The 17167-nt window shown below is 41.9% G+C and overlaps 1 protein-coding gene across 1 annotated transcript in view; it reads left to right on the top strand.

The window, feature by feature from the left end:
* ttn.2 (titin, tandem duplicate 2) overlaps positions 1-17167 on the top strand; it is a 162632-nt gene that overhangs the window by 119844 nt on the left and 25621 nt on the right. Inside the window, 1 exon segment of the mRNA XM_035536460.1 lies at positions 13-17115. Coding sequence (XP_035392353.1) covers positions 13-17115 — 17103 coding nt within the window.

Here is a 17167-nt window from a genome sequence, read left to right as displayed (position 1 = left end):
TCTTCTTAACAGATCCACCTGGGCCTCCATCTAACCCAAGAATTACTGATACCACTAAAACAACAGCAACATTTAACTGGGGAAGACCCTTCTATGATGGTGGACTTGATGTGACTGGATACATTGTTGAGCACAAAAAGGAAGGACATGATGACTGGGTCCAAGACACAGCCACGCCGTTGAGAATAACTGAGTTTGTAGTTCCAAACCTACAAGCAGGAGGCAAATATAGCTTTAGAGTCCGTGCAATTAATTCTGAAGGACGTGGGGAACCAGCTGAAGTTGAGAAAGTTGTGGAACTTGTTGATCGTGAAGAACTCCCTGACTTTGAGCTTGATGCAGAGCTGAGAAGAACACTTGTTGTGCGCTCTGGTGCTTCCATTCGTATATTTGTGCCAATTAAGGGTCGTCCAACTCCAGAAGTTACATGGATGAAAGAGGATGTTCCTCTTAAAGGTCGTGCCCATATTGATACTACTGAGTCATACACTCTTGTAGTTATCCCAGAGTGCACAAGATATGATGCTGGAAAATACATCTTGACATTAGAAAATGTTGCTGGAAAGAAGACAGGATTTGTCAATGTCCGAGTTGTGGACACACCCGGGCCTCCAGTCAACTTAAAACCAAGAGAAATCACCAAAAATAGTATCACTCTTCAGTGGGAGATTCCAATTATTGATGGTGGATCTAAGATCATAAATTACATCATTGAGAAGCGTGAGGCAACTAGAAAAGCCTTCTCCACATTAACTACAAACTGTCAAAAGTGTTCTTACAAAGTTACCAATTTGGAAGAGGGGGCTGAATATTACTTTAGAGTTTTAGCTGAAAATGAACGAGGTATTGGTGAGCCAGCAGAGACACCTGAGCCCATCAGAGCCTCTCAAGCTCCATCTGCACCTGACAACCTAATAGTCACAGACGTGTCAAAGGACACAGCAACTCTTGCATGGACCAAGCCAAGACATGATGGTGGTAGCAGAATCACTGGCTATGTGATTGAAGCGCAGAAGAAGGATTCTGACCAGTGGGTACATGTCACAGCAATAAAGGCTTTGGACTACACTGCAACAGATTTGACTGAGAATGCAGAGTATGTATTCCGCATTTTTGCTGTGAACAGTTCAGGCAGAAGTGAACCTCGTGAATGCCGGCCAGTTGTAATCAAGGAGCAGACCACACCACCAGGATTTGACCTCAGAGGTGTCTATCAGAAGCTGGTGGTAGCCAAAGCAGGTGATAATGTGAAGGTGGAGATTCCTATTTTGGGTCGTCCAAGGCCATCTGTTGTCTGGAAGAAAAAAGATCGGGAACTTAAGCAGACACAGAGAATTAATATTGACAACACAGCAACATCTACGATTCTCAATATAAATGATATCAAGCAGAAAGATGCAGGACAGTATTCAATGACTGGAAAGAACATACTGGGAACTGTGACAGAGACCATTACTGTTCAAGTGCATGACATCCCAGGACCTCCAACTGGACCAGTAAAAGTAGATGAAGTGTCTTCTGACTATATAATCATATCTTGGGATGCACCAGAGAATGATGGAGGAGTTCCTATCAATAATTATATAGTTGAGATGAGGGAAACAACAGGCACAAATTGGGTGGAGTTGGCAGCTACTGTCATTCGCACAACATTCAAAGCTGCTCGTCTTACAACTGGAATAGAATATCAATTCCGTGTTAAAGCTCAAAACAGATATGGTGTTGGCCCCTGCATAATATCTGAGCCGGTTGTTGCTGCTTATCCATTTGATGTACCAGGCCAACCAGGAATTCCACAAGTTGTTGCCTTTACAAAAGATTCAATTACAATCAGCTGGAATGAACCTTCCTCAGATGGTGGAAGCCCAATTTTGGGCTATCATATTGAGAGAAAAGAGAAAAACAGCATACTCTGGCAACGGATTAGCAAAGCCCTTGTGGTTGGAAATATTTTCAAATCATCAGGTCTGATGGATGCTATTGCATATGAATTCCGTGTTATTGCTGAAAACATGGCTGGCCTTAGCAAACCAAGCAAGTCATCTGAAATGGCATATGCACTTGATCCAGTGGACCCTCCCAGTCAACCCGTGGCAATTAATATAACTAGACATGAGGTTACCCTTCAGTGGTTGAAGCCAGAGGGTGATGGTGGTTTCCCAATCACTGGGTATACAGTGGAAAAGAGAGAACTGCCCAATGGTCGCTGGCTCAAAGCAAATTTCAGCAATATTCATGAGACAAGCTTTACTGTAAGTGGCCTAACAGAAGATGCTTCATATGAATTCCGTGTTTTTGCAAGAAATTCAGCTGGATCTATTAGTCGGCCCTCCAAACCCTCAGAAGTCATAATCTGTAGAGATGATATTCAGGAACCCATGCTTGATGTTGATTCGAGTTTCAGTAGTATTGTGGTGGTGAAGGCAGGAGACATCTTTAGACTAGATGCAAATGTTACTGGCAGACCTATCCCATCCTTGGTATGGACAAAAGATGGAAAGGACCTTGAGGATACAGCAAAAATAGAAATCAAAACAGCTGACTTCTACACATGTTTGATCAATAAAGACTCTTCACGAAGAGATGGAGGTGCATTTACTCTCACTGCCAGCAACCCTGGAGGATTTGCGAAGTATGTCTTCAATGTTAAGGTTCTTGACAGACCTGGGCCTCCAGAAGGCCCACTTCATGTTACTGACATGACAACAGAGAAATGTATTCTTTCATGGTTGCCACCACTTCAAGATGGAGGTGCAAAGATTGACTATTACATCATTCAGAGACGTGAAACAAGCAGACTTACTTGGACAAATGTAGCTACAGATTTACAAGTCAACCGCTATAAGGTTACCAAATTGCTGAAAGGAAATGAATATATCTTCAGAGTTATGGCTGTGAATAAATATGGAGTTGGAGAGCCTCTTGAGTCAGAGCCTGCTGTTGTCACTAACCCATATGTAGCTTCTGATCCACCACAAGCTCCTGATGTGACAACAATTACAAAGGACTCTATGGTAGTTTGCTGGGGACACCCTGAATACAACGGCGGAAGCCCCATAAATACTTACATAATTGAAAGAAGAGATAAAACTGGTCTCCGATGGGTCAAATGCAACAAGAGGACAATAACTGATCTGCGCTTCAAAGTGTCTGGACTTACACCAGGGCATGAATATGAATTCAGAGTGCTTGCTGAGAATGCTGCTGGTTTAAGTGCTCCAAGCCCTTCAAGTCCATTTTACAAGGCATGTGATACAATATTCCAGCCTGGACCACCAGGAAATCCAAGAATTTTGGACACAACCAAGTCATCCATAACTGTTGCATGGAACAAACCAGTTTATGATGGAGGATCAGACATCACAGGATATATTGTGGACACCTGTCTCCCAGAGGAAGATGAATGGACAGTTGTCACTCCAAGAGAGGGACTCACAGGAACATCATTTACCATAACAAACTTAACAGAAAATCAGGAATATAAGATTAATATTTCTGCTCTGAACAGTGAGGGTGTTGGAGAACCTGCATCTGTACCTGGCTCACCAAAAGCAGAGGATAGATATCTCCCTCCTGAAATTGACCTTGATTCAGACCTTCGCAAAGTAGTGAATGTTAGAGCTTCTGGCACTTTGAGATTATTTGTGCCAATTAAAGGAAGACCTGCACCAGAAGTTAAATGGTCTAGAGAGCATGGTGAACCTCTTGATAAAGCATGTATTGAGGCAACATCATCATTCACATCACTTGTTGTTGATAATGTTGACAGGTTTGATAGTGGAAAGTATATGTTAACAGTGGAAAACAGTTCAGGGAGCAAAACAGCATTTGTGAATGTCAGGGTGCTTGACACACCGGGGGCACCACAAAATCTCACAATTAAAGAAATTACAAAAGATTCAGTCTCACTTATCTGGGATCCTCCCATCATTGATGGTGGCTCAAGAGTCAGACACTATCTTGTGGAAAAACGTGAATCAACAAGAAAGGCATATTCTATTGTAAATGCCTCCTGCCCCAAAACAAGCTGTAGAATTGGTGATCTTCAAGAAGGTAGTTGTTACTTCTTTAGAATTTTGGCTGAAAATGAGTATGGTATTGGCCTTCCAGTGGAATCTGCTGAACCTGTCAAGATTTCTGAAAAGCCTCTTCCTCCGGGTAAAGTGACTCTTAAAGAGGTAACTGGCAGCACTGTAACTCTATCTTGGGAAAAGCCAGAGCATGATGGAGGCAGCAGAATCACTGGATATATTGTAGAAATGCAAGGGAAAGGCAGTGACAAATGGACTCAAGTCATGACTGTTAAAGTTACAGAGGCAGTTATTGCCGGTCTGACTCAAGGTGAAGAATATTCATTCCGTATATCAGCAACAAATGAAAAAGGAACAAGTGACCCTCGTCCACTCAGTGTTCCTGTGGTGGCAAAGGACCTTGTTATCACTCCTGCATTCAAACATTTATTCAGTACATTCAGTGTGCTAGCAGGTGATGACCTCAAGATAGATGTACCATATGTTGCTCAGCCCAAGGCTGCAGTTACATGGCTCAAAGATGGCATTGCCCTAAAAGAAACAACAAGAGTAAATGCTGAAGTAACTGAAAAGCATCTCTATCTTGTAATCAAGGAGGCTACAAGGGATGATGTTGGAAAATATACTATCAAGATTACAAATGCAGTTGGAGAGGCTATGACTGATATCCATGTTGTTGTACTTGACAAACCTGGTCCTCCAATTGGACCAATAAAAATAGATGAAGTAACTGCAGATAGTGTGACACTATCATGGCAACCACCAGAGTATGAAGGTGGATGTACAATTAATAATTATATTGTGGAAAAGAGAGACACATCCACCACAAACTGGCAGATTGTGTCAGCAACAGTGGCTAGAACAACCATTAAGGCTGCAAGACTGAAGACTGGCTGTGAGTATCAATTCAGGATTGCAGCTGAAAACAGATATGGAAAAAGCTCTTTGCTCCTGTCTGAGCCTGTAATTGCACAGTATCCATTTGAGCTCCCAGGTGCACCAGGACCTCCTACTATTCAGTCTGTTACCAAAGAAAGTATGGTTATTGTTTGGAGCAAACCTGGCAATGATGGTGGGAGCAAAAATCTGGGTTACCATATTGAATGTAAAGAAAGAAATAGCCTGCTGTGGGTAAAACAAAATAAGACAATTATTCCAGACACAAGATTCAAGGTTAGTGGTCTTGAAGAAGGAATTGAGTATGAGTTCAGAGTTTATGCAGAGAATATTGTTGGTTTGAGCAAAGCCAGCAAAGTGTCAGACCTCCAGGTGGCAAGAGATCCTTGTGATCCTCCAGGCAAACCAGAAGCAGTCATTGTAACCAGAAATTCTGTCACACTAAGGTGGACAGCACCAGAGTTTGATGGAGGCAGCAGAGTCACAGGCTATATTGTCGAGAAGAAAGAGTTGCCTAATGGTCGGTGGATGAAGGCCAGTTTCACTAATATCATAGAAACTGAATTTGTTGTCAGTGGCTTGGTGGAAGAGCAAAGATATGAATTCCGTGTGATTGCAAAAAATGCTGCAGGTGTATCCAGTGTACCATCTCAAAGTACTGGTGCAATCACAGCAAAGGATGAGGTTGAGCCACCTATGATTGATTTGGATGCTAAATATGCCCAAACTATTGTGATTAATGCTGGAGAATCCTTCAGGATTGATGCTGGGATATTTGGCAAACCTGTTCCATCAGTTCATTGGATAAAATTAGGTCAGGAACTTGAAAATACAGCTAGGCTTGAGATTAAGAATACAGACTTCACAACTTCTTTAAGTGTCAAAGAGGCTATTCGCGTTGATGGTGGCCAATATACACTGCTGCTGAAAAATGTTGGTGGGGAGAAATCAGTAGCTGTCAATGTCAAAGTTCTAGACCGCCCTGGGCCACCAGATGGTCCAATTTCAATCTATGGGGTTACAAACGAGAAATGTTGCATATCTTGGAAAGCACCATTACATGATGGAGGTGCTGAGGTATCTCATTACACTGTTGAAAGAAGGGAGACCAGCCGATTGGTTTGGACTGTTGTGGAATCTAAAGTGCAAACTCCGAACTTGAAGATTACCAAACTTCTTCCTGGAAATGAATACATCTTCAGAGTGATCCCAGTCAACAAATATGGAATTGGTGAGCCCCTGGAATCTGATCCGGTCATTGCAGCAAATCCATTCGTCACTCCTGATCCACCGACTGGTGTTGAAGTATCCAATATAACAAAGGACTCCATGGTTGTTACATGGGAAAGGCCTACTAATGATGGAGGAAATGCAATTACAGGGTATGTAATTGAAAAGCGGGATAAAGAAGGTGTCAGGTGGATAAGATGCAACAAGCGTGTAGTCAGTGAACTGCGCTTCAGGGTGACGGGTCTTCTGGAAAACCGCAGTTATGAGTTCCGTGTTAGTGCTGAGAATGCAGCTGGAGTTGGCAAACCAAGTGCTCCTACTGTGTACTACAAGGCAACAGATCCAATCTTCAGGCCAGGTCCACCAAACAACCCCAAGGTTGTTGATATTTCAAGGACATCTGTTGTACTACAGTGGGGCAAACCTATTTACGATGGTGGTTGTGAGATTCAAGGTTATATTGTTGAGGCTTGTGAGAGCACATCTGATGAATGGACCATGTGCACTCCACCCACAGGAATCAAAGAAACATATTTTGAAATTAAAAAGCTTTTGGAAAAACATGAATACAAATTCAGGATTTGTGCCATAAACAAGGTTGGAGTTGGTGAAAATGCTGATATCAAAGGTTCTGTTCTTGTGGAAGACAAACTGGAAGCACCAGATACTGATCTTGATGCTGACTTAAGAAAGATCATCACCGTTAGAGCTGGAGGGTCTCTTAGATTGTTTGTTCCAATCAGGGGCCGACCTACACCTGAGGTCAAATGGGGGAAAGCTGAAGGTGAAATTAATGAAACAGCACAAATTGATATTACAAGCAGCTATACCTCACTTGTAATTGAAAATGTCAATAGATTTGACAGTGGAAAATACACTTTACAATTGGAAAACTCAAGTGGATCAAAATCTGCGTTCATTAGTGTGAGAGTACTTGATACTCCTGATGCACCTACAAACTTCCATGTGAAAGAAATAACAAAGAATTCAATAACCCTAACATGGGAGCCACCTTTGCTGGATGGTGGAGCTAAAATCAAAAATTATATTGTTGAGAAGCGTGAGAGCACAAGAAAAGTATACTCTACTGTTGCTTCTTGCAATAAAATGACATATAAGATTGAACAACTTGAAGAAGGTAAAATATACTTCTTTAGAGTCCTTGCTGAAAATGAATATGGTATTGGACTACCTGCGAAGACTCCAGAACCACTGAAAATCTCAGAAGTGCCACAACCTCCTGGAAAAATCTCTGTTTTGGATGTTACACGCAAGAGTGTTTCTTTGTCTTGGGAAAAACCAGAACACGATGGGGGCAGCAGAATAACTCACTATGAAGTTGAGATGCAAGCAAAGGAGAGTGAAAAATGGTCTCTGTGTGCACAAGTTAAATCACTTGACACCACTGTTACCAATTTAGTCCAAGGTGAAGAGTACAACTTTAGGGTAATTGCAGTTAATGACAAGGGAAAAAGTGATCCCAGACTTTTGGCACACCCTGTTCTTGCAAAGGATCTAGTAATCGAGCCAACTGTAAGGACAAAACTTAGTACTTATAGTGTACAAGTTGGCCATGACTTAAAAGTTGAAGCACGAATCAGTGGTCATCCAAAACCAACTATTACATGGACTAAAGATGGCGCAGTTCTAAAACAGACCACAAGGGTTAATGTTGCAGATACTGCACATCATACAACTCTATCCATTAAAGATGCAACAAGAGATGATGGTGGTATGTACAATGTTACAGTGGCTAATATACTGGGACAAAAAGAGGCCATCATTGAAATCATCATACTTGAGAAACCTGGTCCACCAACAGGCCCTGTCAGAATAGATGAAATAAGTGCAGAGAGTATTACATTGTCATGGGATCCACCAACCTACACTGGAGGTTGCCAAATTTCAAACTACATTGTACAAAAGAGAGACACTACTACAACCAACTGGGTAGTTGTTTCAGCTACAGTAGCAAGGACTACACTTAAAGTTGGAAATTTGAAAACTGGAGCTGAGTATCAATTTAGGATCTTTGCTGAGAACAGATATGGAAAAAGCTATGCTTTAGACTCAGAGCCAGTTGTTGCTCAGTATCCTTTTAAAGAACCAGGGGCCCCTGGAACTCCATTTGTATCTGCATTCACAAAAGAGTCTATGGTTGTTGAGTGGCACAAACCCATTTCAGATGGTGGCAGTGCTATTCTTGGATATCATCTTGAGAGAAAGGAAAAGAACAGCATCCTCTGGACAAAGATAAATAAAACACTTATTCAAGACACCAGATTTAAAACTTCTCCTTTGGAGGAAGGTATTGAATATGAGTTCAGAGTCTCTGCTGAAAATATTGTTGGAATTGGCAAAGGCAGCAAAGTTTCAGAGGGCTGTGTAGCCCTTGACCCATGTGATCCTCCTGGTACCCCTGTGCCGATTATTGTCACAAGACACTCAATACTACTCAGGTGGACACCACCAGAATATGATGGAGGCAGTATGGTAACTGGATATGTTGTTGAGAAAAGAGACCTCCCAGATGGCCGTTGGATGAAGGCAAGTTTTGCAAACATTCTAGAAAATGAGTTTACAGTCACAGGTCTGACAGAAGACTCAAAATATGACTTCAGAGTCATTGCCAGAAATGGTGCTGGATCAGTCAGCAAACCTTCTCAGACCACAGGACCTATCACTGCTAAGGATGAGGTGGTACCACCAACCTATGAGATTGACTCACAGTACACCCAAATTATCTCTGTAAATGCTGGAGATACATTTACACTGGAGGCATCTGTACTTGGAAAGCCAGTTCCAACCATGCAGTGGTTCAAAGGTGATGTAGAAGTTGAAACTTCAGCAAGAACTGAGACCAAGAACACTGACTTCAAAGCAGTTCTTGTTGTCAAAGATGCTATTAGAGTTGATGGAGGACAGTATACTTTGCATCTTACTAATGTTGGTGGAACTAAATCTGTGTCCTTCAATGTTAGAGTGCTTGATAGACCTGGGCCCCCAGAAGGACCTTTGACAGTTTCTAATGTAACAAGTGAGAAATGCTCATTGTCTTGGCTTCCTCCCATACATGATGGTGGCAGCAATATTTCCCATTATGTTATTCAAAAAAGAGAAACAAGCCGTCTTGCTTGGACTGTAGTGTCTAGTGATTGTGGAGCAACCATGTTTAAGGTTACTAAGCTTCTTAAAGGAAATGAATACATCTTCCGTGTTATGGGTGTCAACAAATTTGGTGTAGGCGAACCTTTAGAATCTTCACCAGTATTTATGAGAAATCCATATGTTCCCCCTGGACCACCACGAGAACTAGAAGTAACAAATATTTCAAGGGATTCCATGACTGTATGCTGGACTCGTCCTGAGACTGATGGTGGAAATGAGATTGTTGGTTATATTGTAGAGAAGAGAGATAGAGTTGGGGTCAGATGGACAAAATGTAACAAACGCAGAGTCACAGACCTTCGTTTCAGAGTCACAGGTCTCACAGAAGATCATGAATATGAATTTAGATTATCTGCAGAAAATGCTGCTGGAGTTGGAACACCAAGTTCACCAACTGTGTATTACAAAGCATGTGATCCAACATTTAAACCTGGCCCACCAACTAATGCACATCTCGTTGACACCACAAAGAACTCAGTAACTATTGAATGGAGTAGACCAATTTATGATGGTGGCTTAGAAATCCAGGGCTACATTGTAGAGATTTGCAAAGCTGATGAGGAGGAATGGCTTACATGTACCCCGCCTACAGGGTTGAATGATACTAAATTCACCATAACCAAACTGACAGAACATCAAGAGTATAAGATTCAGATATGTGCTCTTAATAGACTAGGAGTTGGTGAGCCAGTTGCTTTGCCAGGCACAGTTAAGCCTGTTGATAAAATGGATCCACCTGAAATTGAACTCAGTTCTGAGTTAAGGAAGGGCATTGTAGTCCGTGCTGGAGGATCCATGAGAATTAACATACCCTTCAAGGGCCGACCCACTCCGGAGATCAACTGGACTAAGGATGATGGTGATCTACCTAGTAAAGCTCAAATCGAAAAGGGTCTGGATTATACCCAACTCTCAATTGACATCTGTGACAGAAATGATGCTGGAAAATATACTCTGACTCTAGAGAACAGCAGTGGTACCAAGACTGCATTTGTTTCAGTTAAAGTTCTGGACACACCAGGAGCCCCACAAAACTTAGTTGTAAAAGATATCACAAGAAATTATGTTACTCTTGTTTGGGAGCCTCCACTTATTGACGGTGGTGCCAAGATAAAGAATTATATTGTGGACCAACGTAAATCAACTAGGCCGGCATTCTCTAACATTACTACAAAATGTAACAAGACTACCTTACGTGTTGGTGATCTCACTGAAGGTGGCATTTATTATTTCAGAGTCATGGCTGAGAATGAGTTTGGTGTGGGTCTGCCCATAGAAACAGAAGATTCTGTAAAAACAGCAGATCCTCCTCTACCAGTGGGTAAAGTCACTTTGACTGATGTGACTAAAACTACTGCATCACTGTCATGGGAGAAACCAGATCATGATGGTGGTAATAGAATTATAGGATATTTTATTGAAATGCAGCCTAAAGGTTCTGATGACTGGGTAGTGGCAACAACTACCAAAACATGTGAGGGAACAGTCACAGGACTTAGCACTGGTCGTGAGTATCTTTTTAGAGTTTCAGCCTACAATGATAAAGGAAAAAGTGATCCAAGGGCACTAGCTACTCCAGTGACAGCCAAAGACATTACAATTGAACCAACCCTCCAAGTGACTTTCAACACATACAGTGTCAAGTGTGGCGAAGACCTCAAAGTAGAAATTCCAGTAAGAGGTCGTCCAGTGCCAAAGGTTGCATGGAGTAAAGATGAGCAAGCATTAAAAGAGACAACCAGGCTAAATGTCTCAAGCACTGCAACATCAACAATCCTTAGCATTAAAGATGCCAATAGAGAGGATTCTGGCAAATATACAGTAACAGCTACAAGCAGTGTAGGTACAGCCTCAGAGGAAATTGGCATAATCATCCTGGACAAACCTGGACCACCAGTTGGACCAGTTAAAATTGAGGAAATAAGTGCCAATTATGTTGTTATTTCCTGGGAGCCACCAGTGTACACTGGTGGTTGTCAGTTAAACAATTATGTTGTGGAAAAACGTGACACAACAACCACAAACTGGCAGACTGTCTCAGCAACAATTGCACGTACAACAATCAAAATCTCTAAACTGAGAACTGGTGTAGAATATCAGTTCAGAGTGTTTGCTGAAAACAGATATGGAAAGAGCTCTTCACTGGACTCGGTACCTGTCGTTGTTAGCTACCCTTTCAGTGAACCTTTGGCACCAGGCACACCATTTGTGTCCTCAGTGACAAAGGACCACATGGTCATTCAATGGAAGCCACCTAGCAATAATGGAGGTAGTGCTATTCTTGGTTATCATATTGAGCGCAAAGAAAAAAACAGCATTCTGTGGACAAAACTTAACACACTCCTCCTTGCTGATACACATTTTAAAACAAATGGTCTTGAAGAGGGTATTGAGTATGAGTACAGAGTGTATGCTGAAAATATTGCAGGAATGAGTCCATTTAGCAAAGTTTCAGAAAGTGTTGTTGCACGTGATCCATGTGACCCCCCCGGTACTCCTGAAGCTATCGTTATAACAAGGAACCTTGTCACAGTTCAGTGGACAAAGCCACAATATGATGGAGGCACTACAGTTACAGGTTATATTGTTGAGAGAAAGAAGTTGCCTGATGGCCGCTGGATGAAAGCCAGCTTCGCAAATATAATTGACACTCAATTTACAATCACAGAATTAACAGAAGGAGACAGATATGAATTCAGAGTAATTGCAAGAAATGCAGCTGGAATTTTAAGTGAACCTTCTGAAAGCACTGGCCCAATTACTGCACAGGATCAAATTGAAGCACCTTCAGCCACTTTGGATTCCAAATTCAAGGATGTCATAATTGTGAATGCTGGTGAGACATTTACCATTGACGCTGACATTGCTGGTAAACCAATCCCTGACATAATTTGGCTTAAAGATGGAAAAGAAATTGATAGTGCTACTCCAAGAATGGAAATTAAATCCACCATCACACGCACTGTTCTTACTGTCAAAGACTGCATAAGAGTAGATGGTGGACATTTTGTCCTAAGTCTTAGCAATGTAGGTGGAACAAAACTGGTGCCTGTAAATGTCAAAGTTCTGGACAGACCTGGTCCACCAGATGGCCCTCTGAAGGTAACCGGTGTCAAAGCAGAGAAATGCTATTTACATTGGAGCCATCCAACACATGATGGTGGAGCTGCTATTTCACATTACATCATAGAGAAAAGGGAAACCAGCAGACTCTCTTGGACTATGGTAGAACCAAAAATTCAAGCTATCAGTTACAAAGTCACCAAACTCTTACCGGGCAATGAGTACATCTTTAGAGTCAGGGCAGTGAACAAGTACGGTATTGGTGAACCTCTTGAATCTGAACCAGTCATTGCAAGAAATCCTTTCAAGACACCTGGTCCTCCTTCAACTCCAGAAGCAAGTGCAGTTACTAAAGACTCGATGGTTCTTACATGGGAAAGACCAGAGGATGATGGCGGTTCACCAATTGAGAGCTATGTCCTGGAGAAGCGTGATAAAGAGGGTGTCCGATGGACAAAGTGCAACAAAAAAACACTAAGCGACCTGCGTTTCAGAGTCACTGGATTAACAGAAGGACACGCTTATGAATTCAGAGTATCTGCTGAAAATGCTGCTGGTGTTGGCACACCAAGTGAACCATCAGAATATTACAAAGCATGTGATGCAATATATCCTCCTGGTCCTCCAAGCAATCCCAAAGTAACAGATCATTCAAGCACAACTGTTTCTCTTGCATGGAGTAGACCTATTTATGATGGTGGTGCACTAGTCTCTGGATATATTGTTGAGATGAAAGAAGCCAGTGATGATGAATGGATAGTGTGTACACCTCCAACTGGAGTCCAAACCACGCACTTCACAGTCAAAATGCTGAAGGAGAATGCTGAATATAATTTCCGCATTTGTGCAGTTAATATTGAAGGTGCTGGAGATCATGTTGATGTTCAAGGCTCTGTAATTGCTGCTGAGAAACTTGAGGCCCCTGAAATAGAGTTAGATGCTGACCTAAGAAAAATTGTTACTGTTCGTGCAAGTGCAACACTGCGCTTATTTGTCACCATTAGAGGAAGGCCTGAGCCTGAAGTTAAATGGTCAAAGGCAGATGGTCCTCTAACAGAGCGTGCCCAAATTGAAGTCACAAGCTCTTACACCATGCTTGTCATTGACAATGTTGACAGATTTCACACTGGCAAATATGTTCTGACACTTGAAAATAATAGTGGCACTAAGTCTGCATTCATTAATGTCAGAGTCCTGGACTCCCCAAGTGCTCCAGTTAACTTATTGGTAAAGGATGTCAAGAGGGATTCAGTCCAACTACAGTGGGAAGCTCCACATATTGATGGTGGTGCTAAGGTTACTCATTATGTTGTGGAGAAACGTGAATCCAAAAGAATGGCATTTACAACTGTGGCAAATAACTGTGTCAGGAATTCATTCAAGGTTGATGACCTCCAGGAGGGAGGTGTTTATTATTTCCGTGTACTGGCTGTGAATGAATTTGGTGTTGGCTTGCCTGTATCCACCACAGAGTCAGTAAAAGTATCCCAAGCACCCCTACCTCCTGGTAAGGTTACACTTGTTGATGTAACTCGCCATACTGTAAGTCTCTCATGGGAAAAGCCAGACCATGATGGTGGCAGTAAAATAACTGGCTACATAGTAGAAATGTTGACCAAAGGGTCAGAAAAATGGACAGCATGTGCAACAGTAAAAGCACTGGAAGCCAGAATTGAAGGACTTACAAGAGGAGAAGAATATTCTTTCAGAATTGTAGCAATGAATGACAAAGGAAAGAGTGATCCTAAACCATTAGGAGCACCTGTTGTGGCCAAGGATATCACAATTGAACCCATCATTGATTTGCTGTTTAACACTTACAGTGTAAAAGCTGGAGAAGATCTCAAAATTGATGTTCCATTCAGAGGCAGACCCCATCCAGAAGTGACATGGAAGAAGGATGGCCACTCACTGAAGCAAACAACCAGAGTAAATGTTCTGACATCTAAATCATCCTCCAAGATTACTATCAAGGACACAATAAGGGAAGATGCTGGAAAATATGAAATTACACTGACCAACTCAATTGGTATTAAATCAGCTGAAATAACAGTTATTGTTCTTGACAAACCAGGTCCACCAATTTCAATCAGAGTAGATGAAGTAAGTGCTGATTTCATCTCCTTATCCTGGGATCCTCCAGTGTATGATGGTGGTTGTCAAATCAACAATTATGTTGTTGAGAAGAGAGATACAACAACTACAACATGGCAAATTGTTTCAGCCACTGTGGCACGGACATCAATAAAAATATCTCGTTTAACTCAGGGAACAGAATATCAGTTCCGCATTGCTGCTGAAAATCGTTATGGCAAGAGTCATGTTGTTGACTCTCCTCCAATAGTTGCACAGTACTCTTTCTCACCACCAGGTCCTCCAGCTGATCTTCAGGTTGCTAACATCACAAAGTCAGGCATGTTAGTTACATGGAAACAACCAGTCAGTGATGGTGGAAGCCCCATCATTGGATATCATTTGGAGTGCAAGGACCAAAGTAGCATTCTTTGGACAAAGGTCACAAGGAATCTAGTTCCTGATACTCAGTTCAAAGTAACTGGTCTTGAAGAGGGTCTTCTTTATCAGTACAGAGTGTATGCAGAAAATATTGCAGGCATTGGAACTTGTACAAAAGCTTGTGATCCTGTAGCTGCAAGAGATCCATGTGATCCTCCAGGTCAGCCAATTGTTATGAACATAACAAGAACTTCTGTTTCTCTCTCCTGGACAAAGCCTGAAAATGATGGTGGAGCCAAGGTGACTGGTTACATTGTTGAGCGAAAAGAACTTCCAGATGGTCGTTGGTTGAAGTGCAATTTCACCAATCTCCAAGAGACATATTTTGATGTGACAGGTCTTATTGAAGATCAGAGATATGATTTCCATGTTATTGCAAAGAATGCAGCTGGTTTACTTAGTGAGGCATCTGAGGGTACAGGCCCTGTTACAGTAAAGGATGATGTAGATCCACCTTGCATCACAATTGAGGACAAACTCAGGCAACTTGTTGTAATCAAAGCTGGAGATATACTGAAAATTGATGCTGAAATTTCAGGCCGTCCAATTCCTGTGATTTCATGGACAAAAGATGGAAAAGAAATTGATGCTAAGGCAAGAGTTGAAATTTCATCAACTCGTACTACCACAACATTGATTGTTAGAGATTGTATTAGAAGAGACTCTGGACAGTATGTTCTGACATTACAGAATGTTGCTGGTACAAGATCATTAGCAGTGAACTGTAAAGTTCTTGACAGACCTGGCCCATCATCTGGGCCACTTGAAGTAATTGGTATGACAGCAGAAAAATGCTCCTTATCCTGGGGCCCCCCCCAAGAAAATGGTGGTGCCGAAATTCAGCACTACATTGTTGAGAAACGTGAGACAAGTCGCCTAGCCTGGACCCTAGTCTATGCAGACATGAAAGCAACAACATGCAAAGTGACAAAACTGCTTAAGGGCAATGAATACATTTTCAGAGTTCTAGGAGTAAATAAATATGGAACAGGTGAAGCTTTAGAGAGTGATCCTGTTAAGGCCATGGATCCTTTTACAGTACCTGCTGCACCAACAAATGTTGAAGTCACTAGTGTAACAAGTGACGCAATGACAATCTGCTGGGAAAGACCTGTCTCTGATGGTGGCAGTAGTATTAATGGCTATGTAATAGAGAAACGTGAAAAATCTGGGCTCCGTTGGGTACGTGTCAACAAAAAGCCTGTTTATGATCTAAGAGTCAAAGCTTCTAATCTGCGTGAAGGTTGTGAATATGAGTACCGTGTCTATGCAGAGAATGCTGCAGGCTTGAGTGCACCAAGCTTGCCTTGCCCATTGACAAAGGCAGAGGACCCATTATTCTTACCATCACCACCTACTAAGCCAAAGATCATTGATTCTACCAAAAGCACAATAACACTGTCTTGGAACAAGCCCTTGTTTGATGGTGGTTCCCCCGTCACAGGATACTCAGTTGAATACAGGAAAACCAATGAGGATGACTGGATTGTTGGAGTCCAACACACTAAGAACACTGAGTTCACAGTTGTAGGGCTGACATCAGGAGCAGAGTATGTTTTTATGGTTAGATCAGTTAACAAAATTGGTCCTAGTGAACCAAGCCCTGAAACTGATCCACAAGTAGCAAAGGACAGAGAAGATGAGCCTGTTTTCCTCATTAGTAATGAAATGAGAAAGACTCTAATTGTTAAAGATGGCAGCTCATTTACTTTAAGAGTTCCATTCAAGGGGAAGCCAGTGCCAAATGTAATGTGGAATAAGCCCGATGTTGACCTGAGAGTTAGGGCAGCAATTGATACCACTGATACTTGCACATCCATCACAGTTGAGCAAGCTACAAGAAATGACTCGGGCAAGTACAATGTAACTCTTCAAAATGTTGCTGGAACAGTTACACTAACACTGACTGTAAAAGTTCTTGATTCACCTGGACCACCTGCCAGTATAGTAGTTAAAGAAGTAACTAAAAATTCTGCAACTGTTACATGGGACACCCCTGAAAATGAAGGTGGTGCTCCTGTCAAGAACTATCTCATTGATATGCGTGAGGCAAGCAAAAAGGGATGGACCAGGGTTACAGATAGCTGCCACCGACTTACTTTCAAAGTAACTGACCTTCAAGAGGGAGGTGTTTATTATTTCAGAGTTACTGGTGAAAATGAATATGGCACGGGGGTACCACTCGAAACCAAAGATGGAACTAAAATTACAGGTATGTTATTATAATGTTTGGCTCTAAAATTGAGTGTGGATAAAACAATTTT

The sequence above is a fragment of the Electrophorus electricus genome, chromosome 2 (assembly GCF_013358815.1).
Source record: "Electrophorus electricus isolate fEleEle1 chromosome 2, fEleEle1.pri, whole genome shotgun sequence".
Taxonomy (NCBI): domain Eukaryota; kingdom Metazoa; phylum Chordata; class Actinopteri; order Gymnotiformes; family Gymnotidae; genus Electrophorus; species Electrophorus electricus.
The sequence above is the reverse complement of the archived record's forward strand: the minus strand, read 5'-3'. Positions and strand labels throughout refer to the sequence as shown.